The 27947-nt window shown below is 46.8% G+C and overlaps 1 protein-coding gene and 1 long non-coding RNA gene across 10 annotated transcripts in view; one reads left to right on the forward strand and one right to left on the reverse strand.

Annotated features, from left to right (window-relative positions):
• The window catches only part of LOC144891847 (uncharacterized), a 30739-nt gene extending 25222 nt beyond the window's left edge, over positions 1-5517 (reverse strand). The window contains exon 1 of the long non-coding RNA XR_013623243.1: positions 5403-5517. This is a non-coding gene — a long non-coding RNA (uncharacterized LOC144891847). The remainder of the gene's footprint in view (positions 1-5402) is intronic.
• A 6-nt stretch (positions 5518-5523) lies between these two features.
• Positions 5524-27947, forward strand: part of DCUN1D4 (defective in cullin neddylation 1 domain containing 4) — a 46770-nt gene continuing 24346 nt past the window's right edge. The window contains exons 1-4 of one of the 9 annotated variants that reach the window (XM_068113923.2): positions 5524-5616; positions 6752-6823; positions 7322-7364; positions 27709-27820. In XM_068113923.2, the coding sequence (XP_067970024.1) occupies positions 27756-27820 (65 nt within the window). In that variant the 5' untranslated portion in view covers positions 5524-5616; positions 6752-6823; positions 7322-7364; positions 27709-27755. The other 8 variants (XM_068113921.2, XM_078776681.1, XM_078776680.1 and 5 more) reach the window with 8 other exon arrangements.

Genomic DNA, 27947 nt, shown 5'->3' on the forward strand with positions numbered 1-27947 from the left:
AGGGAGACGTATAAGAGATTGAATTTCTTTTTTTTGACATGGAATGAGATGGAGAGGAATTTGAAAAAAGCCTTTTAAATAGGAAGAAAAACAGCGTGTTGTAATATACCACTGAATAAAACACTGAAGGGGAAAGTTTATACATATTTAAATAATATTAAAACAGAACCGTAAACAATCTTATATGCACAAAGTACCAACGGGGGGAGAGCCGAGAGGGACCACCACGAGTCATGTGGACAGGGCAAAAGGTGGATGGCAAGGAGATAATGGGGGCGGGGCGAACAGCACACCTGGACAGAAAGTACAGGATGAGACAAACAGCACACGTGGAGAAAGGAAAAATAAGTTTTTTTTTTGTTTTGTTTTTTTTTCGTTTTTTTTGGGGGGTGGGGGGGTGGGGATTTAAAACGTTAGACAAAGAATATTATGTTCGGGGTAGAAGGGAAAAAACTAAGAGCCAAGCAAAACACGATGTAGGGGAGTTAAGTAAACAAACACCGATGGAGGTACAAGGCCGCACACGCGGAGCAGAACACGATTAATTAATTACGAGTTACAGGAAATTCAAACCAAAACTAACTATAAACAAACAATATTACGCATGGACGATAAAATAACGAGTTGAAATTTGACAAACACACGAATGAAAAAATAACCGCTTTGGATGCCCGGAGAGAACCAAGCCTCAAGGTCGGAAGCTTCAACAACTAGGCCACGTGGCGCGAAATACTCGACTATTTTTTACAGGTATGAAAGATTAACACCGATAATAATCTTCCCAGGGACACACAAAAGGTACACACATGTAAGATAAATACAGTTTCGACAAAAATACAAATGTGACAATTACTTAACTTCGAGCGTGCGTGAGGATCGTGGAACAGCTTCGAAAAACCGTGACCGCCTCGACAAGATCTCGCGAGATCTCCCTTGCGCCCTTTCCCCCTGCTAATCTCTGCTTTGTCGTCCTTCCCCACTCATGGACCATGGTCTTTTGTGTCCGAGGGGAGTGTGCAGGTGCCCTGAATTGTGCTGCCTGCACTCTTGCTGCCTGCATGCCTGCCTGCACCGGTACACCCTATGGACCACACGTTCTGTGGCCTGGCACTTATGGACCACACGTTCTGTGGCCTGGCACTTATGGACCACACGTTCTGTGGCCTGGCATCTCTCCTGGGACAAATCTTTGCTGCCAGCAGTATCTGGCTTGCGGATCACTGTTTCAAGCAGTCGGACCACCTGAGTTGGCCCTGCTGGCCATAAATAAAAAAAGCGGACGTGGTGTGTGCCCTTTTTATTAAATTAACATCAAGCAAGAAGATCAAGCCAAGATACATTGGCCTAGCAGACAAGCAGAGAAGCAAGGACAAGGCATCATTTATTAATTTTTGAAATGTCTGTTTTTGTGCATATTGGTGCTGGTGCTTTTTGTGCATTTTTTTTTTTGGTGCATATGGGTATGGTGTATCGGTGCAGTGCATTGCAATGGCATTTTCCTCTTTTCAAAAGTTATTCTCTTGTTCCCCCAAAAGAGAGGTCCTGGGTGCTAGTTTTGTAAATAATTAGTAGTCTTGTAAATAATGCTCCCCACCAGCTCTATGTGTAGTTTGGAAACCAATCCATAATTCGGTTAATTGTGGGCGTGAGTCAGTTAGGTAGGACGCAACGCAGCAGGGGGGACATATCTAGTGTTAAAACTGTCGCACTCAGGGTAGTAGGTTAAAAGTAGAGGGTAACCACACCTGAGTGTCACACTAATTTAAAAGATAGTCCTGATTGTTTTGGCTCGGGTCGAGCCTGGAAAAAGGGGGGGGGGGTGCAGTGTTGCGGTTTTAGAACCCACACTTGTGTAAATATGACATTATTAAAAGGTTAAAGGTTGCACCCCATAGTTAGGCCACAAGCAACACGTAGGCCACCATAGGACTTCAGTTATTTCATTAGTATGTGTATAGGTAAGGCTGTGTTTCCAATAGTTGAATCTGCGTTGTGTCAATCAAATAAGAAGTAGGCCCCATACTGTTCATTTTGCAGCCTCCCTCTCCAAGTGATGCCATTACGCGCCCTCCAGTCTGCCCTATGGCTCTCCCAATTTGTTACGCGCCTTTGTTAGCAGCGTTCGCTGCCTTAACGCTCGCTCAACGCCGCCATAAGCCACGCGGTGAGGCCCGGAAAAAGGGGCCGGAATGCCAAGAAGGTGTGGCCATGTCATCCAGCCGTCAAAGGCGGGGCCGGTAAGCCTTAACCAGCCAACCAGGGCTGAAGTGACATCGCCGACAGGCGTGGCTTTGGGGCTCGCGGAGTGATCGCTTGTTGAGTTATAAAAGCGAGCGCAAAGCCCTTTCACAGGACTTGCCAGCGAGCACATTTACCAACAGGACTTACGCGGAGAAGGATTGGTGCGCATTACAAAAGGACTTGCCAGCGAGCACATTTACTGACAGGACTTATTTACCAGAGCACGCGTTGCATTGAAAGAACTTATTGATCGGGAGAGTGCACCTTTGTAAAGACTTACCGCGTGAGAGAGCTCGCCTTGACTGACTTGCTGGGAGAACGTGCGTTGCATTGACGGGACTGATGCAGTGGCGCTTATGAAAGAAGGACCTTATCAAAGGAGTACATTGGCGAGGGGGCGTTTGGCGCCTTTGTATAGTGCACATATTAAGTTTGCAGCATACCAGCTTCCCCCCGCTATATAATTGTCCGGTCGCGTTCAACTACACGCGGAGCTGCCTGCCGGGTTTCGGCCGCTGGATCGAAGCTTGGACTGGAGCCGACTGGAGCCTGGACGTGCCGGTGACCATCCTCCATCTACAATCCCTGTGTGAGTGTGTACGTTTGTCCTGGGTACTAAGAGTAAGACTGTCTAAGGCTGCCCTGTGTAACTGCTTCTTCCTCTTCCTATCTTGTACATTTCTTTCGTTTCCTCTTCTCCTTCTTGTACATTTGTAATAAACCAATCTTTGTTCTTCCTATTTTCAGGTTTCCTCTTGTCCGATCGCATCTGTCTTTTCTCTCATTGGGTAAACGTGGCACGATTAGGAACCGCTCAGAATCGGGTTTAGTCATTTGTTAATAGCTCCGATCGTGGATTGCTATCCGCTCGGCATTTTCCATCATATCCGTGGTTCGAGCGGGAGGTATTCCCTCGTTTCCGGCCGGCGTTAGTAATTAGGTAGTAGTGAACCCCTAGGCCTAACAAACCCTACCTAACGCCATGCCGGGAAGGACGTTATAACTTCCAGGACTCGGGTCGGCCAGATAAAAAGACAAGGGGATTAACCCCCCCCCACACCCCCCCTTGATAAGGGGAGAGCCGACGTCCGAGATCCGTAACAATATATTGTTACGGTTCGCGGACAAGATGTTACTTTGGGCCGAGCGGATGGTCAACCGCGACCGTTACAGGATCCCCGATTAGCCCGACTCCCCCAACGTTGACCAAATCGCGCCACAGATATTCAATTTGGAAACCTCTAAAGCGACCGAAAGAGAAGGAAGAGAGAAGAAGACAGAGTACGGAGGAATAACAGGTTTTATAATACACACAAGCAAAAAGAAGGAGCGATCAAGTTATTTACAAGCAATGGATGGAAGAAGCAGTCACACAGTGAATCGTTAGCTTATCTATGCAGTTTACTTAACCCCAGGACAACGATTAAGACAGACGACGTTCACACTTACACGGGGGAAATTGCAGGCAGGAATGGCGGAGGTGGGTTGCTGGAGAGGGAGGCAGGGTCAGGTCCCTGCAACCGGCAGGGCTGGAGGTAGCAGCTCCCACTCTTCGCGTTTTTGGCGGGAAAACCCTCGGTCGCGTCGACGCTGCTGATGCTGTGGACGTCACGCGCTGGCTCGGTCACACCTGCTCCTCTCCTTCTGGTGGAGCCATCTCCCTCCTCTCAGCACGTCTCTCCAAAGCTTGTTTCATCTCCAAGTACCTCTCCTTTTTGGAGCGTCTCTCATCTCTCATCTCACAGCTCATCTCTCATCTCATCTCTTCTCTCATCTGCCGAAGCAGTCCCTTCCAGTCGCTTTTATTACTCGGGTCAGAATCAAGCCGCCGGCTGCGAGGGCACGCCTACCGGGTCGCTCACCGCGGTGCTGGTTGGCTGTTAGGGCTGTCCGATTCCCCCTTTGATCATGACGACGTGCCACGCCCGTGAGTTGGTGGCTCCTACCCCCCTCTTCTCCGAGATTAGCACATGGGCAATGGCGGCTTGCGGGATTGAACACCACTCGCACCGCTTTTGAAAGGAACTTTGGAGAGCGGAGATGATTGGGGAAATTGAAAGGGGCCTACGCTTATTTTGTTTGATACAATGCAGAGTCAATCTAGTGGGAAACACATATTTAGCCTACATAGAATAAGGAAATAAGCTATTTAAAAAGATATATCGTGGCCTGTCTGTAGGTTCCATGGAATTAACTAGGGGGACGTCCTTCGACCTTATTTACTCTACGAGGGTCAGTTAAAACACAGCAAACCAGTTCTCACATTCTTTACACTTTCCAAATTCGTTACAATATATATATATATATATATATATATATATATATATATATATATATATATATATATATATATATATATATATATATATATATATAGTGCGGTATAGTGCGGCACACTTGTGACCAGGTGTGTTTTGAACATATATATGTGTATATATCTATATATATATATATATATCTATGTATATATATATATATATATATATATATATATATATATATATATATATATATATATATATATATATATATCTATATATATATATATATATATATATCTGTGTGCCTGCCTTGGCTGTTCTTCAGGCGCCCCCACCACCAGTTTATCCCCCACCCTCCAATTTCATTTTTCATCCCAGTGAAGAAGAAGACAACTAATTTTGCATTTTCAGATGCATATGGCTGCTATTAGGCACAATTCTGGACAGGTCGCCACTCCGACGCAGGATACTCGAATCACTTTTTACCACCAGTCAGACAGATACCACCTTGTTACCCCAGTCAGCTGGTACCCATTTTGCCACCCTCAGAAGAAGGATGACAGGCTGAGTCAACCCACCTGGTGTTAATTCAATGGTAGGACAGGAGCTCGAATCCGAGACCTTAAGATCTTAAGCCAGCCACATTTGCTTAAGTGTAAAGCCGATATCAGGCTTCCCCAAGTGAAATCAAGTGGATAAACTGCCCGGTTGAATTGATGTGTTGTTGATATAATTATAACACAGGCATGATGGGTCAAACGGTATATTTCTGCGTCAAAGTTCCTTGTTTATATTCTTTTGCAAAGCACATGAGACTAATCCCTCATACAGTGTCAGAAACACAACGATAAATATTTATACACATTAAAATCTTTATAATGCGTTTGCAAAATCAAGTACCAGCGACAGTATTTGATCAGGTACTCAAGTCAAAGCGTGCGCAGATTCGAATTTCCCACGTTCACCGGCGGATATGACGTATGCGCATCCTCCACAGCCGATTGGTCAGCGCTCCGACCGCCCTTTAAATGGCTACGTCAGGTCGATCGCATTTTCGTCTGTGGGGGAAGACGCGATCGAGGCATGCACATCTCCGAATATCGCAGCACAAAATGTAACCGCTCGAAGTGAAGTAACTCCAGTTTATATGAAATATTTTGAGTCGCGGATAATTTTGCTGCTCGTGCCGGCAAATAGTGCTATGCACGGATTACGGGTTTTGGAGAAACCCCTGTTGTGGTAACTGAGTCCAGCAGCAAGGAGCGTGAGGCTCGTCGTCGGAACGGTTCCATAGCATCTGCTGGTGTCTGCGCAGCGCCTCCCATTGCCGCGGCGCTTTTTAATTTTATTTGATCGTCTTTATTGTCTTCGTGCAATTATTCGTATTTACCTCGCGGCCGCATTGATGCAACGGACTCGTCTCAGGCTTACGAGGTTGAGCTGCAGACTGTGACGCAGCTCGATGTGGAAAGAAGAGGAAGAGGAGGTTTGAGGTGAAACCCTCCTCTTCCTCTTCGTAATTGCCTTTTCTCTTATCCTTATCTTTCCGCCTCCCTCTCACCTCTCCTCAAATATACTCGCTGGGACGAACTGTGTGCTTTGACGCTCGCGAAGAAGCACTTGATGAACTACGACATGATCTAGCATTTCTCCACTTCTCCCCACCTCTTCCTCCTCTTCACGCTTCCTTCTAAATCAGATTAGTTATCCACTCGTCCTCTTCTCCTATTCCGCCCTTTCTTTCCATCCCGTGTGTATATATATATATATATATTGCTCATCCTCGGTACGTTTGCCCCTTCTGGTCCCCCCCTTCTACGTAATCTTGATTCTATTTATCGCCAGAGCGACGTTCATGTCGCTGGGCCGGGACGGTTAGAAGCAGATGAACCGTGAGGCTGGTCACGTGGGGTCGGAGGGGTCAGTGTTCGATCTGTGAGGTTAGGAGGGAGAAAGAGGGGCGTCGAGAGGGGAGGAGGTACAGACAAATGAACGACGTGATTCTTGCGTCGCGGCCTAGCACGTTGGATAATCTGGGCCAGTTGTATATTCGAGCCTGGTTAACGACTTGGGGTTAATAATTAAATAAAGGAAGGCTTAATCCATTAACTGGTCTGACTTTATTATTATTTTTGAAAAGGATGAAAAAGAATATTAAATAATATGATTCTCATTGATATAATTCGCTCTTCTTCTTCTTCTTTTTTTCTATTCTTCATTATTTTTGTTGTTCCTCTTACCCTACCCAGTTACACCAAGTGTACGGGGCAATCATCACTCTGGAGAATTTTCACAGGATCTTCAAAACTTTTAACAAACTGGTAAACTTCGAAGCCGACAGAGTGGCCATTCCAAAAGTTTAATTTTGTCATTGTGTACTTCACTTTGAGATTGTAAAAGGTCTTAGACGGCCCTGGGAGATGCTACCTGAGACCACCTGGTGGGAGATGCTACCTGAGACACCTTGTGGCTCAGACGTAGTTGCTCAAGGAGTGGGTTTGCAGTCATGGCATGAAATTGCAAATAGCATCAACTTCTGCTTGCAAAGTTTAAGTGATTCTGATTACGTTGGTCTTGTTCATGATTTGCTTTGTTTTTCCAGATGTGCAATTTTGGGCTGGAATTGGCCGTGTTAATAAGTTCCGAACACTGTTGTTCATGACCACATCACAGACAACTTCAAATGACTGTTCCCTATCCCCAGAAGGAACTTTTCCCCCAATTTCCACTTATATTCTGTGTGTAGTAATTAATATGCGATTGCCTTTTATTAATAAATAAATAAATAAATAAACCTCTGTTTGTTCTCTTGTTTCCAGAATCTGAGAGAGGAGTTTGATGGGCACCGTGACAACGGCATAAGTATGTATGTTTTGTCGCATGTGGTGTTCTGTTTCGTTTTGGGGGGGGGGGGGGGGGTGTAAATATAGATCGTTACAAATGTTTGAAAGTCTTACAAACTGTCACCAACAAACTTTTTATTTGAATTTGCTGAATTTGCCTTTTAAGCCGCCGATCTCAACTGAATGGCCGGCAGCTTGTGCTGAAATAAAAGTAGCCCGATGTATTTATTGCCAAGATCGAGGCTCATAGAAGAGCGAGGTGACAAAGGGTATGAACTGACAGTGGGGCAACAGTTGGACACAGGAAGGGAACAAGAAAAGAGGGAAAGATGCATGGCAATCTGCAAGTCAGAGGGCTGTGCTATAGACAGGGTCAATGGGTGTAAAAAAAAACATGGGTAGGGGTGGAGGGTGGCGCAGAATAGATGTGCCCCACCTGCTTTGAAGCTCTGCGGGAGAAGTGATGTAGCCCGGCTGAGGGAAGGTGGTTCCACAGGTGGGAGAACTGAATAATACAATAGTTGTAGTACTTGCAATAATGAATTGGTCATTGTATCTGGATGCACTGTATCATACAGGTACAATGACTGATTAATTACTGTATTGTAAGTACTGCACAAGAAAACCTGTGTGAAGAGTTTAAGGATGAATACTAGTGAGGGGTAAAAGGACTTGCAGGCCACTGTGGATCAGTGTTTCTCAGCCGGATTTACCAGACAACCGACCAGTCCTGGTATTTCGTTGCTGCGACTCCCTGTTATCCCTCCATGGGTTTAGAAAAAAAACACTTTACTTGTGAAAATACTGGGTTTATTCAAGTGGGGGCCTTTTAAAATTAATTTGTATGGGGAAAATTGGGTTGGATTCATTAGTGCTAACCCTGTGACTGCAGGAGTAATAAAAAGGCAGGAATCTGGGCTGTTTGTTTATTTTTTGCACATCAATTCGGGGACTAATCTTACTCAGCAACATCGATCAGCCTGTTTCTGTCTAGTTTTATTGTTTTTTTGGTTTTTTAATACATGGGCTAAGGCCCGTAGTAGAACACACACACACACACACACACACACACACACACACACACACACACACACACACACTGACGAGACAAACACTTGACACAGCCACTGAGCTTGGGGGAAGTGCTGTCACTACCGTCACTTCCTGGGATACTCTGGGTACCAGCGACGTCATAATAATGGCGTCGCTTTTCTCACCATTCTCAGTGGGGCATTTCCTCAAGAGGAATTTCTTCCTCCCAATGGATGCCAACCGGTGGGGATTGTCCGTGCGCTACCTTTTCCAGCATGGAAGCAGCTCGTCCCATTTTAAAGTCTTTGGTATGACTTGAACCGACCCAAACAGGATGGGTGTTTTTTAGGAGACACCATCTTACCGGATGGCCCTTGGCTCCCGACGGGAGCTCATCCGCCCTTTGCCAGGTGTTGCTTTTGGTCCTGGCAGGGGGTCACAGTCACCCTCCCCACTAGCAAAGCCAGTAAAGGGTGTCGGTTTAGTCGCCGACGACCCGACCGCGTGGCAGGTAGCACTGGGTTGCATGTTACCAGTGGCAGTCCCAAAAGACTGACCTGACTTTTGATCACTACCTAGCTTGAGAATGCAAGTTCACGTCGGTAAGTCGTTGGCAGCATCACTATGACTTGTGCAGCTACTTAGCGCAGACAGCTTGCGACCCCCTACCTCCCACAGGAAACCCACTCGCAACCCCTTTGGGAGTCACGACCCACCGTTTGAGAAGCACTGCTATAGATCGTTCGGTAAAAGGACGAGTTGTGTGTTGGAATCTTTTTTTTTACAGTGTGATCGATGCGGATATTATTTCTTCCGTGTGCATTAACAGGAGGGAAAATTCCCTTCTCCTTTGCTCTATAATTCTCTCTTAATTTTATATATTTGAACTGTTTCATGTCACCATTAAAGGGAAAATTATCCCAAAATACAAACATTTATTCTATCCCTATTAACAAAAACGATATTTAAACAATGGAACCTGAAGCATTCACTGAAGAATTTGTTGTTGTTTTACGTGTGATGGCTAACACCATTTTGTTTTTTTATTTTGCTTTTGGGTGTGATTGATTCATCTGATGATGATGATGTACGTTCGTTCTACGTTAAGTGTACTGTATTGTTATGCTTTTTTGTTTTTACAACATAAGTTTTGTCTACATAAATTTGCCTGATTAGAAAACGTTTTAAATGGGCCAATTTTGTGTGAAAACAACAATCGCAAGTGAATTGGTGAAGTCTTGCATTCCCTCGAGATTAGGAGTGAGAGCTCGGCCGACACTTTTCCTTGATGTCATTGCTGATAGGAATTGGATGGTGTGGACTTCGGTGAAGTTGGTTTTCTATGTTGTGTTAATTGCAGTGTTTTCAGCTCTTTGTTGATGTGCTGAGTTTTATAGAGTTGAAAATTGCTACCTGTTCTACTTTGGACATTGCCATTTTGTCACGCAGTGTTTCACAGATAAGCAATTACTCGATGTTTTCAAGTACCCATGTATTCTGGCTTGAACAAATAATGGATCCATTTATTACCCACGCCAGAGGAGAGGGTATTGCATTTGAGTCCGTCCGTTTGTTTGTTTGTCCGCACACAATAGATGTGATTTTCTCTGCAACTGTTCGTCCAATTGACAGGAAATTTTCACCACAGGTGCGCTTCCATCTGTATAATTTTGAATGATAATCATGACATAATCGGTCACGTGGTATGGGCGCCATCTTGGAAAAACCGAAAAACTTTGCACCTCTACATCTCCAAAAGCGCTGCATAGAGAAAATTGAGACATGGCTCATTGTAAAGAACTCTCCATGGGGAATAACATACGTTAATGGTGATGTCATAGGTACCTCCATTAGGACGTCATAATTCGACAAGTACAAAACTTCATCCGATCAAGATGAAATTTATTGAGCATCATCTGGGGATAAATTGGTGGAGAAAAAAAAGAATGACTTCTTCGGTCATATGGTTTGGCTGCTATATTTGTTTTCCCACAAAGCCTTAAAACCACAAAAAACCACTGCCTCACACCTAGCTCGTCTTCACGCTGTTGAAACCAAAGCATTCAGAATCGTTGGAATCTCCCGCGATGAAGCTAACTCCAAGGGCCTCTCACTCACTCACCGCAGGCAGGTTGGTGGTCTTTCCGTCTTCTACCGACTCCTCTCTGGCCTTGCCCCCCCCCCCCCCCCAGCTCTCTCTGGGCTCTGTCCCGCAAATATTCCTACAGGTCGCACAAGATCTGCCTGCAACCCTCTTATGGTTAAACTGCCAAAATCAAGACTCTCTGCTCACCTTCACTCCTTCATTCCTCTTTTCTCCCACCTCTGGAACAAACTCCCTCACTCTCTTCAATCCCACTCCACCCTCCAGGTCTTTAAAACAGCTGTTCACCACCATCTCTTATCTTCCCCCATCCAAAACCTTGATCTTTTCTACCCCCGCTAATTTCACCCCAATTCCACTTTTTTGAAATACCAACCTCTGTCGTGGAAGTCCTTGGTGTCCTTGTGTTTTATACTTCTCCCATTCGCCCCCCCCCCATCCCACGCTTCCTCCCCCCAAGCCCTCTCCCTTCCACACATCTCCCTGCTCTCAAATGTTGTGTGCTCTCAAGTGTTTGTGTGCTTCCCCTTCTCTCCCCATCTTGTCTTCCGCTCCCTCTTTTTATATATTTTGTTTGTCTGGTTGATGTGTTTGTGAAGTAAATGTTAGCTCTTTCACGAACCTCGATTCAGTAAAAAAAAAAAAAAACGTCCTGGTGAGGGTCTGGAATCTCTGATTGCTCTTTCTTTATTTATTGTTATAGGTTATGTTTCCATTTTATTGGATATTGCCTTTCCAAATAAGTCGCATTGGTGTGTTGGTCCCGCTTCCCCCGCATACAACAACACAACAACAACATGCATTTTAAAGGCCATTTTCCCGACTAGAGCGGGGGTCAGCCTTGCGGTCCCCATGACAATCTTCTCCATTTTGCCCTATTTTGTGCATCTCTCCTTGTTAACCCCCTTGCCCGCATTTCTTCTTCCACCATCTTTAGTCAAGTCTTTCTCGGTCTTCCCCGTCCTCTACTTCCTTCTACATTCATTTCCATCACTCTTCTCAACCAGTCACTTTCATCCTTCCTCAACACATGACCAAACCATCTCAACCTGTTCCTCTTCACAGCATCAATCACAGGCTCTATTCCCATCATTTTTCGCAATTCATCATTTGTCTTCCTCTCTCTCAACGATACTCCACACATCCGTTGAACCATTCGCATTTCCACCCTTTCCAACCTTCGTTGCTGCTCTACGTTCATTACCCATGTCTCGCTCCCATAAATCATAACACTTCTCACACATGCAGCACACACCTTTCCCTTCAGCTTTAACGACACTCCCCTCATCATCAGCACACCACTCAGTTCCCGAAACTTCTTCCATGCACATCTCATTCTAGCAACCGTTGCCGAGTCTGATCCACCTTCTCCATTCAGCATGTCTCCGAGGTAGCAAAATGTTTTCACACCTTCCAGCTTCACGCCGTCTCCAAGATCCAACTCAACATTTCCTCCATCTGCAGCTCCCTCTGTGCACACCTTACATTTGAATGTAGCTGCCACACTGGTTAATGACCCTCTCAGACCACTACATTTTTGATGAAACCACTCAGCGCACATTGTACATTGAATGGAGTTCACTCCGACACCCTTCCTACACACAGCACAGGGCCACTTCTCAGTTCTTTCCACCTCACCACATGCTTTACCACTTGCCATCACCTTCGTCTTTCTGATATTCACCTTCAAACCTTTTGTCTCCATACATTCCTTCCACTTGTTCATCTTTCCCTTCAGTCCATCCATACTTTCCGCAATCAACACCAGATCATCTGCATACAACAACTCCCACGGTAAACCCTCCTTTACGTTCTGAGCCAGCACCTCTATCACAGCTACAAATAGTAGTGGACTTCGTACCGACCCCTGATGCACTCCCACCTTCACCTCAAACTCACCACTGTTCCCGTCCTTCGTCCTTACAGCTGTGCGCGCTCTTTTGTACATTGCCATCACGACTCTGATCAACCATTCCTCCACTCCTAACTTCCTCAATGCCCATGTCAATACTTTGCCTGGAACCCTATCGAATGCTTTCTCCAGATCAACAAACCCAAGAAACAACTTCTTCCCCTTCTCCATGTACTTCTCCTGCAACTGCCTCACAATGAAAAGCGCGTCTGTCGTTCCTCTTCCTGGCATAAATCCAAACTGCATTTCGTCGATCTTCACTTTCTTCCTTATCCTCCTCTGCAACACCCTTTCCAATACCTTCATTCCATGCTCCAATAACTTTATTGCTCGGTACGAGCCACACTCCAGAGAGTCACCTTTCCCCTTGTATAGTGGGACTAGGGTACTCGGTTCCCAATCCACTGGAATGCGGCCTTCTTTCACCACCAGATTACAGATCTCTGTCATTCTCTTCACACCCCAACTTCCTGCTGCCTTCAACATATCTCCCACAACTCCTGTCGGCCCTCCCGCTTTTCTACTCTTCATTGTAGCCTGGTGTTGGGCTAGCAGCTAGGGTGCCAGCTGAGGATCCTAGGATCCTGGGTTCGAATCCCGGTCGATCGCTGAATTAACGCCAGGGGGGTTGACTCAGCCTGTCATCCTTCCGAGGTCGGCTAATTGAGTACCAGTTCACTGGTAATTCCCTGTTTGTCGTAAAAGGCGACAAAAATGGTTGGCGGCAGGAAGGGCATCCGGCCGTAAAACATTGCTTCAAAAAGGGGACCAACAAAAACAACAACAACCACGGTGCCCGAAAAAGGCCAACCCCCGCTTGGCGGGGAAAAATGGCCTCTAAAGGTGTTTTTTTTAATTTATTGCTTTTATCGCTTCCTCAACTTCCTTCTCAGTTATCTTCTCTGCCGGTCCTAAAACTGGGTTTAGTATGGTCAATATACGAAAAAAAACTCGCCTAACCCCCAAAAAATTGATACAAAAGGTTTTTCAATGGATTCTGGTACCATTGTGCATGCTAAATAACATACTAAAAATCTAGTAACATCTGACTTCCGTAAAGGGGTCATTTTCAAGATGGCGTCCAAGATGGCCGCCAGGAGCTTAAAATGGCCATATCTCAATTATTATTCAACCTAGAAAGGTGGTTTTGGTGTCTAACCCTAGGTTTTAGGGCCCAAGGAATCCAATTGAATCACTAAAATTACCATCAGTTAATTATTTATTGACAAGGCCAAGATGGCTCCCCAAGGTGACATCCTGATCCACTAAAATGGCTCTGTCGAATAGTCGTCAACCTAGAGAGATTTTTTCAGTGTGTACACCTAGGTTTAAGGCACCCAGGAAATCATAAAAATTACTTAAATAAGCACAAAGTAATCAGGTAATCCAGTAAGCCAGGTTTACCAGCCCATTAGGCATTTGTTGTCTTATACAGTTAGTCGCTATTCATCGTCATCCTCCGACTCCTCTGGAAGAAACTTGTTATGTGGATTGTCACATCACACAGAAAGGAACTCCAATGTTGACAGAATGCACGTCTTGTCCCCCGAGTACATGTCTATCATCGGTAGATACCTGACTGAAGACTGGCCTGGGTGTTTGTTTCCCTGATAAATAATGTGCATCATCCCCTGCCAACCTGGTGTGGCCTGTTTGAAGTTGAACGACAACTCCCAAAGCAGACCAACCTTCAAGTCACATTCAGTGAAACTCGGAAGTTCTGTGAATGGGTGGCACAGTCCTACTACCCTGAACACATGGAGTGCCCTCCCTCCCCCCACCCCCCCAAGGCTATAGCTGGGAAAAGTTGTGTACATTTCTTTTGGAAATGTCTAAAAAATATGGATCTTGTTTATGCATACATGTACCAAATCATATACTTATTCCTTTTGAGATGAAAATAAATTGTTTGTCAGATTTTTCAGTCCCCCCCCTCTCCCCCTCCCCAATATAAAATAGTCTGTCCCTTGCCATAACCTCTCAAGCTTTGTACAAACCTTTGTCTGTAATGATCACTGAATACTGTGGACTGGAGTCACAGGTGGCAGTGGTGTAGACACATTACACTCTTATCTCCAATCTGAAACGCACACTTGGTTCATTAGCTGGTGAGTCGGAGGATGACGATGAATAGCGACTAACTGTATAAGACAACAAATGCCGAATGGGCTGGTAAGCCTGGCTTACTGGATTACCTGATTACTTTGTGCTTATTTAAGTAATTTTGATGATTGCCTGGGTGCCTTAAACCTAGGTATACACACTGAAAAAATCTCTCTAGGTTGACTAGTATTTGACAGAGCCATTTTAGTGGATCAGGATGTCACCTTGGGATGCCATCTTGGACTTGTCAATAAATAATTAACTGATGGTAATTTTATTGATTCAATTGGATTCCTTGGGCCCTAAAACCTAGGGTTAAACACCAAAACCACCTTTCTAGGTTGAATAATAATTGAGATATGGCCATTTTAAGCTCCCGGCGGCCATCTTGGACGCCATCTTGAAAATGACCCCTTTCCGGAAGTCAGATGTTACTAGATTTTTAGTATGTTATTTAGCATGACCAATGGTACCAGAATCCATTGAAAAACCTTTTGTATCAATTTTTTGGGGGTTCAACCATATATTGACCCCTCTAGTTACTCTCTATGTTGCCATCCCATTCATTTTCTGTATTCAACAGCATTTCCATATATCTTTTCCATCTTCCTTTAATTCCATCTGGGTCGACAACGATTTGTCCCACTTCATCCTTCAAGCAACTCACCCCCATCATATCACACCTCTCTTTCGCTATCTGCTTTGCAATCCTGAACACTGCTTTCTGACCCTCTTCCGAATCCAAGCGTTCTCCGAACATTTTCCTACATGCCTCCTGCGCCTTTGCTACCTCTTTCTTTGCAGCCTTCCTGGCTGCCTTATAACTTTCATGCTCTGCTGTTTCTGCTCCCGTACCCTTTGCCTTCTGCCACTCCTTGAACTTCTTCCTCTTCTCGTCAATCCTCATTCCAACTTCATCATCCCACCACCATGTTTCCGAGTGCCTCGGTGGTCCTTTTGTCCATCCACATACCTCACCAACGGCTCCCAACAGACTAGCTTTCATTGACATCCAACCACTTTCAAGCTCAACCACATCATCCTCGACCCTACTCAGCCTCTCTTTTAATGCCTCCCTTACTGTCACCTCTTTCAACCTCCACACCTTCATTCTCGGTTGGTACTTCACCCGCCGAGCTCTCCTCGCACCTTTCACCCTTATGTCGCAGACAACCAAGTGGTGCTGTGAAACAGCCTGCTCCCCTGGGAACACCTTTGTGTCCCGGATGTGCCCCCTATCTCGCCTACGCACCATCAGGTAGTCAACGGTTGTCGTCGACCCACCTGACGTGTATGTAACGAGCTTATTATCCTCTTTCTGGACCTGAGTATTACAAATCAACAAATCAGCTCCATCAGCAAACTCCAAAATCCTTTCACCTTCTCCATTTCTCACACCATATCCGTAACCCCCATGAACTCCCTCAAAACCGTCCATACTCCTTCCCACATGTCCATTTAGGTCTCCTCCTACCACAACAACTTCCTCATCTTTCACGTTTTCCATCAGCTTCTCTATCGCACACCAGAACATGTCCTTCTCTTCATCGCTTCGACCAACCTGCGGAGCATATCCCGAGATGACGTTCACCAAGAGCTTTCCAATCATCATTTTCACCATCATCAACCGATCACTCACTCTAGTCACACTCACCACACTGTCTACAAACTCCTCAGAAAACAGGACACCAACACCATTCACGCCCTCCAGGCACCCTTGCCACATAAACTTGTATTTCTGTCCCTGCCTACCCTTCACCATTCTCACACCACTTCCCTTCCATCTCGTCTCTTGCACACAACATATGTCCACTCTTCTTCTGACCAATGCTTCCACCACTTCTCCTGATCTCCCTGTCATTGTGTCCCTACATTCCATGTCCCAAACCTCAGAAACCGATCTCCACTTTGGGCTGCACCCTGCCCATATGTAGTTGTAATTGTCATGGTTCTCTTTTTGAGGCAATGTTTTTATGGCCGGATGCCCTTCCTGACTCCAACCCTCTTAGTCGTCTCTTTCGACACGCAGGGATACGGTGTACCTATTCTAATCCAGGGTACACACTGGGAAACGTTTAAAACATGGAAATTCTGGGGGGGGGGGGGGGGGGGAGGGGGAGAGGGGGAGGGCGGCGTCAGCATCACTGCTGCGGTTTAAACTTATTTAAATAATAGTTAAACAAAACCATGAAAAACAATCTGGGAAAAGTCTCTAAGTGAGAACGTGGATTTGAGAAAGCAGGAGCAGAGGTGGAAGAAAACGAGATATAGGGGGCGGGGCACAAGTCGAGACGAGGAGGAGAGCGAACAAGCGCGTGTCCGGGAGGAGAGAAAGAATTAATATAGAATTTTTTTGTTTTTGTTCTGTTTTCAAAACGCTGGACAAAGAGTAAGATGTTCGTGAGAGGTAGGGGGGGAGAAAAGAAAATCAAAGAAACAAGCAAATACTATGAAGGAAAGAACCCATATTCACAAAACACTGACGGGGGGAGGGAGCCCGGAGAGACCACGAGGCGCACGAGGCGCGAACAAAAAAACGACTAATTACACACAAATTTGCAACAACTACAAAACCAAAACCAAATAGAAACACACAATAACACATACACAACAAAATACCCAGCGGAAATTTGACAAAGAAACGAACGGGAAAACACTCAAACTTTGATGCCGTGGAGAGATCGAAGCACCCCTCGTCACTCGAGGGACCGGAAGTCAGGTCCTGATATTTATGTTATTTTTTATTTGTTTAATGTTATTTTTTTTTCTTTCTTCTGGATCCATCTCGTCGAGCTATTTCAGATCATTGTCTGTACTGTTGTCCCATGTGCCTGGTTGTGTCAAACTTATGCACTCATTTTATACTTCTGTATTGATTTAACATGTATAAGTCTTGACCGTGACCATATCTCCATATACTTCAGTCAAGAACCCTTTGATCTTTCTCCTTTTTTTTTTTTTTCCTCATCTTCCTCATTCTCATTTATCTCTCTCCCTCTCCCTTTCCTTCTCCATTTTCCATGCCCTCTCTCTCCCCCTCTCTCTGGCTCTCTCTCTCTCCTTCCTCCATATTTGCCAAGGTTAATTTAAAACATTGCTTCCCCATTATCTGCTTTTACGGATCTCGCTCCTATTTTATCTGCTCTCACTTTTTCTCATTCACTCCTCCCCCGGCCTCCGCCCCATTTTCTTTTCTCCGTCTGTCTTGGATTCTTGGACTGCTTCTCCTAATGACATTACTTGTCCCATCACATTTTTGCATCACCACCCCCGACCGCTACCCCATCCCCCACATACAGGACTTCTCCGCCCGGTTGGCGGGCATGTCCTTCTTTTCAAAGGTGGACCTCGTGTGCGGCTACCATCAGGTTCCTGTCAGGCCGGAGGACATCCCGAAGACGGCTGTCATCACGCCGTTCGGGCTTTTCGAATTTCTTCAGATGCCCTTCGGTTTGAAAAATGCGGCTCAGGCGTTCCAGCGCCTAATGGACAGCGTCTTGCGCGGCTTGGGATTTTTTGTACGTCTACCTGGACGACATCCTCGTCGCCAGCGCGTCTCGCGAAGAGCACCTTCATCACCTCCGCACGCTCTTCGAACGGCTGGGCCAGCATGGCCTCATCGTGAACCCCGACAAGTGCCGGTTCGGCGTCACCAGCATCGACTTTTTGGGGCACCGCGTCACCAGGCACGGGGCCGTCCCCCTACCGGCCAAGGTGGAGGCGGTGAATGGGTTTCCGTGCCCCCGCACGATCAAGGGGCTCCAGGAGTTCCTGGGCATGGTAAACTTTTACCATCGGTTCCTGCCCCGCATCGCCCAGCTCCTGTGCCCCTTACACGAGGCCCTTCGAGGGAAGCCGGGCAAAGGTGACGTTACCTGGACCGGGCAGATGGACGCGGCGTTCTCGGGCGCGAAGCTCGCCTTGGCCAACGCCACCATGCTCGCGGGCCCGATGCACCGATCGCCCTCACCTCCGACGCCTCGGACTACGCGGTGGGCGCGGTGTACGAGCAATGGGTGTGTGGTGCCTGGCAACCGCTGGCGTTCTTCAGCCGGCAGCTTCGCCCGCCCGAACGCCGGTACAGTACCTTCGACCGCGAGTTGCTTGGGCTTCACCTGGCAGTCAGGCACTTCCGCCATCTGCTCGAGGGCCGTGCGTTCACGGCCTTCGTCGACCACAAGCCGCTGGTTTTCGCGATGGGCAAGGTCGCCGAGCCGTGGTCGGCCCGGCAACAGCGTCACCTCGCGGCCGTGTCCGAGTACACGACGGACATCCGGCACGTCGCGGGAAAGGACAACCCTGTGGCCGATTGCCTTTCCCGGGCCGTCGCCCACGCAGTCCACCTTGGCATCGACTATGCCCGGATGGCGGCGGACCAGGCCGCCGACCCCGGGGTCCAGGCCCTGCGGACCACCGTCACGGGCCTCCGCATCACCGAGGTGCCCTTCGACGTCGCGGGCATGGCCCTCGTTTGTGACGTCTCCCTCGGGCGGCCTCGCCCCATCGTGCCCGCAGGCTGGCAGCGCCAGGTTTTTGACGCCATCCACGGCCTGTCCCACCCGGGCACGAAGGCCTCCCAGAGGTTGGTCGCCAACAAGTTTGTTTGGCATGGCCTCCGGAAGGCCGTCCGCGGCTGGACCAGGACGTGCCTCGCGCGCAAAGGTGCACCGACACACCCAGGCCCCCTTGGCCCCGTTTACGGTGCCGGAACGTCGGTTCGACCACGTTCACGTGGACCTGGTGGGACCTCTGCCCCCCTCGCGGGGTTTCACCCATGTCCTCACCATGGTGGACCGCACCACCCGGTGGCCGGAGGCCGTGCCTTTGGCGACGACGACGGCGGTAGACGTCGCACAGGTGTTCATCGCCACCTTGGTCGCCCGGTTCGGCGCCCCCTCGGACATCTCGTCCGACCGCGGCCCCCAGTTCACCTTGGAGCTCTGGGGGGCGGTCGCGCGTGGGCTCGGGGTCCAGCTGCACCGAACCATGGCCTACCACCCCCAGGCCAACGGCCTGTGCGAGCGCTTCCACCGCTCCTTGAAGGCCGCGCTCTGGGCCACCCTCCGCGACGGCGGCTGGGTCGACAGGCTCCCCTGGGTCCTGCTGGGCCTCCGGATGGCGCCCAAGGACGACCTGCGCGCCTCCGCGGCGGAGTTGGTTTTTGGACAACTGCTGCGGGTGCCGGGCGAGTTCCTCCCCGACCCCACGGCACCATGGTCTGCGGCGCAGGAGCGTTCTGCGCTTTAGGAGACCGCCCAGAGGTTCGCCCCGGTGCCGACGGCGCACCACGGCACGGGCACCCTCCTACACACGTCGCCCCGGAGCTTCGCACCACGGAGTACGTCTTCATCCGGCACGACGCCCACCGGACACCACTGCGGCCCCCGTACGACGGGCCTTTCCGCGTGCTGGAGACCGGGGTGAAACATTTCACCCTGGACATCGGCGGCACTCCTGGCCGGGTCTCCATAGACCGCCTCAAGCCGGCCCACCTCGACGTGGACCACCCACCGCCGGTGGCTCGGCCCCCGCGTCGGGGCCGCCCCCCTGCGGACAGACCCCCGGCACCGCCCAGCACCGCAGCCACACCGCCCCCCGGTCCGGCACCCATCCCGGGTACAGCCGGGGGCATCCCACCTGGCATCCCTGCACCCCGGACGCCGCCAGTCGCCAGAGGGCGCTTCGGCCGGGTCATCCGTTTGCCCCGCAAACTGGCCCTCCAGGTGCGCGGGAATTCTGGGGGGGCGCGTGTGGCGGACACGGAAGCTCACTGGCATGGTGACATCATTCCGCGCACCAAGTGGGCGGCGGCCACGCCGAGGGGTAGGCGTGGCCTCAGGATATACACCGGGCGTGCAGCCCGGAGCGCGCCAGTGCTACAGTGACCTCTTTTAATAAAGAACAATAAATGTACCGCGTTGTCCGCTTCCTCCTTGGTAGCAAGTCGCGCGCGTTGCACCGTGCACTTCAGCTTCCCCATTATCTGCTTTTACGGATCTCGCTCCTATTTTATCTGCTCTCACTTTTTCTCATTCACTCCTCCCCCGCCCCCGGCCCCCGCCCCATTTTCTTTTCTCCGTCTGTCTTGGATTCTTGGACTGCTTCTCCTAATGACATTACTTGTCCCATCACATTTTTGCAGTACTGCATTTCTTTGCGCTTATAACCACCGGAGCCACGATGTGTGCTTACATATTCCTGAGCTCATGATTCTCCAATGGAATCTGATATCCAGCAAGTGCAGATACAGGTAGTGGACAAACAAATGGAAACACCAATGTAAAGTCACTTAATAGGGTGTTGGGCCACCTCGTGCTGCCAGTACGGCCTGTATGCGCCGTGGCTTCGAGTTTGGAATTCTGCAGGAGAGATATGGTACCATTCTTCCACGAGAAAGTGAATCGATTCACACCTGTTTAATGGAGGTGGAAAACGCTGTCTCAGGCATCATTCCAGAATATCCCATGAATACTCAATTGGGTTAAGACCTGGTGACTGAGAAGTCATATGGATAACATAAATGTCATGCTCATCACACCATTTGGTGACCACACATGTTCTGTGGATGGGGGCATTGCGGGGTCTCCTATTGCAGCCATGCTAGCCATAATTATGAGCAACCAGGCCTGAGCAGCATTTTTATACATGACCCTAAGCATGCTGGGATGTTATTTGTTTTGATTAACACATGGGCCACACCTGCGTGGAAGCCGTTGCTTTGTGTCCCTCATTTACCCAGGTGTTTCCTTTTTTTTTTGTCCACTACATGTACATGTGAGTTAACCCCAAGAAGCTTGTATAACCCCAGCATGTTCCACCGATCCAAGCTACCCCCTCCATAAGCTCCAATTTCTCCTCCTTCCATAAAAGTACCGCCAACATTTGAGGACTCTGTTCTAAAATCACAGATCTCTCCATACAGGTCGTTGCTGCTAATCCAGACGTTGTGCACCAAACAGAAACATTATTCTCCCAGGATGACTTTAACTCACGTGTGTCTACCTTGCTATTCTCCTTTCAGCTTTGATAGGCTAGACCTCTGCTCTGGTGGTGGGCTTGCTGTTCATATCATGAGCTCCAACCCACATTGCCTATTTACAGCGGGAATGGCCCATTTACTGCACATCCCTCTCTGAAACTATAGAATGTTTGGTTATGTGATGTACCATGCACTTGATGAGGATTACTCCACTTACACCTCTTTCTGCTAACATTGAACCAATTTATAGCCACACATGCAATCTCTATTCATCATCTACAGTTATTTCAGCTGCCACCATTCTAGTTTCCTGGGAGTTGGCACTGCAAAAAACAGCTATGGCAATGTCCCCAAGGGCTTCTGTGATTCTCATGGGACTGACACAATCTATGAACTTCCCAACATGAATCGCGTGTTGTGATCTGCCCTACCTCCTGGACTTTCCATTCACTATCTCCTCCTCTTCTTCCTCCACCACCCTTGGTTTCCCTGACCAAGTTGTTGTAAATGTGCAAATCATTGTGACTGTACTTGCAGAGCTACTATGGTGCCAAAGTCTGGCTATTTGCTCGGGGTGGACTGGTAGGGATTGCAATCTGCTCTTTCACAAATTGGTTGGTCTTCCATCTCCTCTGCATCCTATATTGACTGCTTGGGAAACATTTCCAAAAAATCTGTCTCTGTCTCTGTCTCTCTCTCTGTCAGGATTCATTCCATCTCCTCTGCAGCTATCATATTGTTATGTTTGTGGGGCCTAGGGAAGAAACACCATAGTGGAGTTGGGATCATATAGGTTTTAGCATGGACCGTGTGACACGAAGAACAACCCTCGATGTAATAAGAAGGGAACCTGTCAGGTTAAGAGTGTTTGCACGTCACCACACGGAGGGTGGTTTTTGTGTTAGTTAAATAGGGCTTAAGGATAATCCCCAGTATGTAATTGCCTCCTGTGATCTTCCCTTCTGTTTTTTTACAAGGAAAAGGGCCGGCCATAAAAGCCCTCGTTCACCAACAATAACAATAACAACAACGGCCATGAAACCGACATTGCCGACAGAAAGCCGAACATTCCTGTACGACTGCTAGACTCAACCTCAAAGGGATCGTCACCGATAGGCCGTGCCCCAAAGTTCGTCGTTGGTTGAGAGCATATGGAATGATGTAATGGGGCACGGGGATTGGCCGGGGAGTGACGCCAGTGAGGTAAAAAGGAGGGTGCGTCCCTCCCTCTCACTCTCTCTGTTGCTGGCTTTGTGGCGGGCAGTCGCATTTTCCCTTGTGCGCTTGAGGAGAACTGTTCGGAGCCCAGAAAACCTTGCAGCGTTGGAGCCAGGGGTGTTGTTTTGACTCGGTGCTCTTTGAGGGAGCGAAGGACCGGGTTGTGCTGGCTGGGCCAGGATCGAGCGGGTTACGTTTGGCTGCCTGCTGCACGGCTCGTTGTTCGGGCACTTCGAAGCGCGACTGTCTCGGCGACTGACCCCACCAAAGTGCTCATCGAGACCAAAGCTGAGTGCCGGCCGATTATAAAGAGAACATTGTTTATTTTTCTTTGATCATTCCCCTGTCTGTTTCCGTTTCTGAGTGGAGACGTCTCGAATTAGGAATTAGATTTACCTCACCGTTCATTTTTGGTTCTTTCATTAAATTCATTTGTGTTGCATTTTCAATTGTTTGTCGTGTTTCTCTGTTCTGTGGGTTTCAGGAATAAACCCAGTGGCGGCTGTCCGTAAAGGTAAGACCTCAGCTCCTTCCCATCCCCCGCACGCACCAAAAAGATTCCGCCCAAGTTTCAAAACTGCTGCCTTGGAGTTAACCGATTGGCTATCCATCTGTGACCAGTTTTCATTGGCCATGGACGCGACAATATCATCCTCTCAGCTCAGCCCTGTTGCGCTGAGTCATGTAGCAAGGCAGTGGCTGTAAACCCACTTGCTTTCTCATGGAAGGCTAACCTAAACAGGGGTAGCCTGGTGTCATTTCACAAGACTTGCAACAAGTGTGTTTATCCTCTGGCAATGCAGAAAACATCATTATGCAAACCTTAAGGCTGAACTCTCCAAACTGTCTCCTTAAAAGTTATTGGGGTGCCTTATTAGGTATGTCTCTGGTGTGTACTTCAATACATCCCCTCTTTCCCTCGACTCGAATGACTGCACAGCTGATTCTGCTTGAAAGGTACGTCAAATGTCTCACCTCATTGTTTGGCTCCAAAGCTTGTGTACCCAACCCATCCTTCTCTATCCTCATTTTACCCCCTATCCATTGCTTCCTGAACACTGGTTACCACCTACAAAAGGTAGATTATACGTGTGACCGGCCTTAATTCTGCTTGACTTCACTCCAATGGTATCAGTGTCATTCTCAAATCCTGCTCTGTGGCTCTTATCCTCTGTCTGCTCTCTTTATCCATAGGCTTATTCCCACCTTCTTGAAAGACAGACATCACTCCCAATTATACACAAGGGTGCAATACCCAAGAAGGATGCAAAAACCGCCCCATAAACACCAGATCCTCTCGACTATATGCCGTGTAGCAGAGTCAAATAATCCTTAATCTCGGCCAATGTCAATTTTTTTTTTTCTACAATAACTTTTTCCCTTTTCTTAAACAGCTTAATCTCTGACCATCAGATTGAATTCCATCTTGACCAGTCATCTTCAGCTATTATTCTGCTTCTTTTTCAACAACAGATTGACATCCTGAATCTCAAACAAAAGGCCATGTTTCTGTACATACCTCAGGCATTCAACACAATCTAGCATCCTGCTCTTCTTGCCAAGTTTTCTGTCTGTGGATAAAAGGCCACCTTTCCTGGATTGCTGATTTCTTCCTCTCACACCGAGAACGTAGCTTTCAATGGAGTCATCTCCTCTCCCAGGAGAGGTTGGAGTGATCCAAGGCAGCATCTTGCAACCAGTGATTTTCCTAGTATACTTAGTAAAAAAAAAAAAACTTCTTTAATGCAAAAGGATGTAGCGATGGTACGGCAAAAATAATGCAAACAAGGTAGGGACAGTGACAAGAAATGATCATGTGAAACCATCCCTACATCTTTGAGTCATGGTTGTTCCCTGTCCATCCCTGTATCCATTTGCGATTATGGTGTGTGTTGATTGTTCCCATGTATGAATTTGAGCAGTAAATTATTTTTAAACACCACACACACACGCACACATATACAGTCCGTCCCTTGTTTCCATACTTTTTGGCATACCATCTCTACATCTTTTTGCATAAAAAAATGTTTCTCTTCCTGCTTTCTGTACTTTAAAAAAACAAGAAGAAAAATACATAAAATGTCTTGGGCCCCTGCCGTGGTTTTAGTAATTTTGCTGTATGGAGTTGAAGGCTGTCAGTCGGTCATCTTTGGTCGGATGACAAAACAAAATATTTTTAGTTGAAATCAAAACAAAATCTCAAAAACAAAAAGACTGGTAGAAGTTACCATTGCACTTTTATCTCAATCGCAAGTACATTGAGTGACAATGCACACAATAAGACTGTATATGGGTTTTACACTTGGATCCCAGTATCATGACTTGTGGGATTTAAACCTGTGCTTGTCTTGTGTGATAGATACTCTCCATGCAAGCTCTACCACGAGTCTTAGAAAATACAATGGAAACAGAATGATCATCGGTTGTCTAAATGCTAAACGCTTTAAGTGCTGAATGACCTAAGTGAGTGTGGTGTGTGGTATATGGTGATTTAAAAAAAATAAATACATGTACAGGGTGTTTCACAAAAAAAATGCAACCCAAATTTGTTTTTATACTTTTTTCAATTTTCAATTGAAACAACATGAAACTTATCCACCATATAAAACACAATGCCAGTCTGTGTGTTTGTACAGATGTCTGTCCCCCTTCATAAGGGAAGGTTTTAAAAGCCAATCTTTTAACACGAATGTGTGTTCACTATGGTCTATTTTTGAGGATAATCCAAACTCGAAAAACATTTTCCATAAAAGTAATTGTCTTTTTCTATTGGAATTGTAGATGGTGGCTTGGGTGGTGTACCTCAAGGGTGGTGTACAGAAGCGTTTTTTAAAAAATAACAATAAATACAAGGTGCAAGGAGGTTAAAATCTGCTGCACGTGATGTGCAATGCTTGCAGAGTAAAATGAGTGTTCATTTACATCCACAGGATGTCTAATAAATAAAGAAGATACAAGCACACCTGACACTAGGCTGAGGCTTCAGACATGTTGGTGGCATGCTCACGAGGCTGCACCGTCGAATAAACTGTTCCAACCCATCATTTTTGCTGGGCTTTCTACCAGTACATAATAATATTTGTAATATGTAGAATAAAGTAACACAAAAATGAAACTCGTGATTTCAGAAGTCAGTTAACAAAACATGTTCTAAATGGCTGCTCTGCTGCAGCAGGCACAAATTGATCCTCCTTTTGAAGTTGCCGATAGCTCGGCTGCATACCTGAACTGGAATAGCTGTGTTGGTGGCAATTGCATTTTTGAGGTTGTCAATAGTCTGAGATCTCCCTCCCTTGGTACATTCTATCTTTCAGGTAACCAACGATAGAAGTCAGGCGAGTTGAGGTCTGGATGATGGGGCGCCCATTCAACATCTGTCCTTCTCGAGACAATTCGATCACTGAATATCTGTTGTAGCCACTGTATTGATCTGTTGGAAGTGTAAGGTTTGGCCCCATCTTGCTGAAACCATTTCACAGGCCCTGTTGATGTGGCGCTTCCTCGCTAATGCAATCCAGAATTTGTGGATAACTATCAAGTGTTGGTGTTGGCTTAGTGTTGGTGTTGGCTTAGTGTTGGTGTTGGCTTAGTGGTTAGGGTGCCGGCTTGGGATCCTAGGATCCTCGGTTCGAATCCCGGTCAATCACTGAATTAACGCCAGGGGGGTTGACTCAGCCTGTCATCCTTCCGAGGTCGGCAAATTGAGTACCAGCTTGCTGGGATAAATGATCACGGTGTGTACCCCGATTTAGAATCGGTACACCGTATCCCTGTGCATCGTAAGAGCGTGACAAAGGGTTGGCGTCAGGAAGGGCATCCGGCCATAAAAACATTGCCTCAAACAGGGAACCATGATTGTCATGGGCCCGCAAGGCTAACCCCCGCTCTAGCGGGGAAAATGGCCTTAAAACGATCATTCATATTATATTATCAAGTACTGTTCAGTGGTTATGGTTATCGATTTCCTTCCTTCATCTTAAAACCAGAAAGGCCCAATGATGCCAGATTTAATTATGGCAACCCATGCAGTGCATTTCTGGCTGTGCAACAGCCTTTCAAGACTTCATCTGGAGAACTATAACCCCAAAACATGTTGTTTTTAGTTAATATGACCACATAAAAGAAAGTGGGCCTCGTCAAAAAACCACACATTACTCAGAATATTTGTATCCCGATGCATTTTTTTCTTCAAATCGTTCACACGTCATCATACATTGTTTATCACAAGTTGTTAATCATTGTCTTAGTTTTTGCTCACTTGTATGCGATATGGGTATATTTTTAGTTTGTGCTTCAGAATTATTTGTGAACTTCATAACGATAAGTTCAATTCTTGAGATCGATGACGCAGCCATTTGCTCGGGCTCCTCAAAACTGCTTCAATGTTATCTCGTGCTTTTGCAGTCCTTGGGTGACCAAACTTTGAGCAATTAAGATTTTGCACTGTCCCGTGGGACTTAAACCTCTTTATCAATCAAAAAATAGCAGACTTATCTGGGGCTAATCTGTTCTCGAACTTCTTTCTGAATCGTGTTTGAGTCTGTTTAAATGACTTTGTGGCAAAGTAAGACTCTCCAATAAAGATCATTTGTTCAATTGTCCATGCCATCTTCAAAATTAATAGTATGACTGACTGATTCCAATTTTTCCTCCAAATGATGCTTCATACAAACCTGCAATAGAAATAATTTTGGATTAAATAATTCGCATAACTTTAATGGGTTGCATTTTTTGTTTTTTTTATGAAACACCCTGAATTTTTTATTCTTTAAGCTCAACCTCTCCCACCACCATTCATCTCAACCCATACTAAAACATGTTATTTGTAGGAGAATAAAGTAACCCCTCCTCAAAAATACCTGAATAATCAACTTTTTATTTTCATACTTCCACAGAAACCCATACTCCCTCTCTCCCTCTCTCCCTCCACACTCCCTGGCATACTTGGCTAATATGTCGATGGTCTCATTAATTTATAATGTTTCATTAAGGCGAAATTTTTTTTTATTGCCTAGTTGACCAGGGTTCCTGCAATTGTTCAGTGTTTGACTGCTTGCACACAATGCCTGTAAAGAAGAAGAGAAGGTCACCATTTGGCGAGGATAATCCCATCAAGCGGTCAAAAAGGTGTCGTAAATTTTCACATCTTATATTTGCAATATTTTGTGTGTGTAATTTCAAGTTAATGGGCTGACTTGTCACTAAACTTTATTTATCTTTCATTTAACAATTAGGATTGTTGACTTGCCATGAC

Source organism: Myxine glutinosa, chromosome 4 (genome assembly GCF_964187855.1).
Source record: "Myxine glutinosa chromosome 4, kmMyxGlut1.1, whole genome shotgun sequence".
NCBI lineage: Eukaryota > Metazoa > Chordata > Myxini > Myxiniformes > Myxinidae > Myxine > Myxine glutinosa.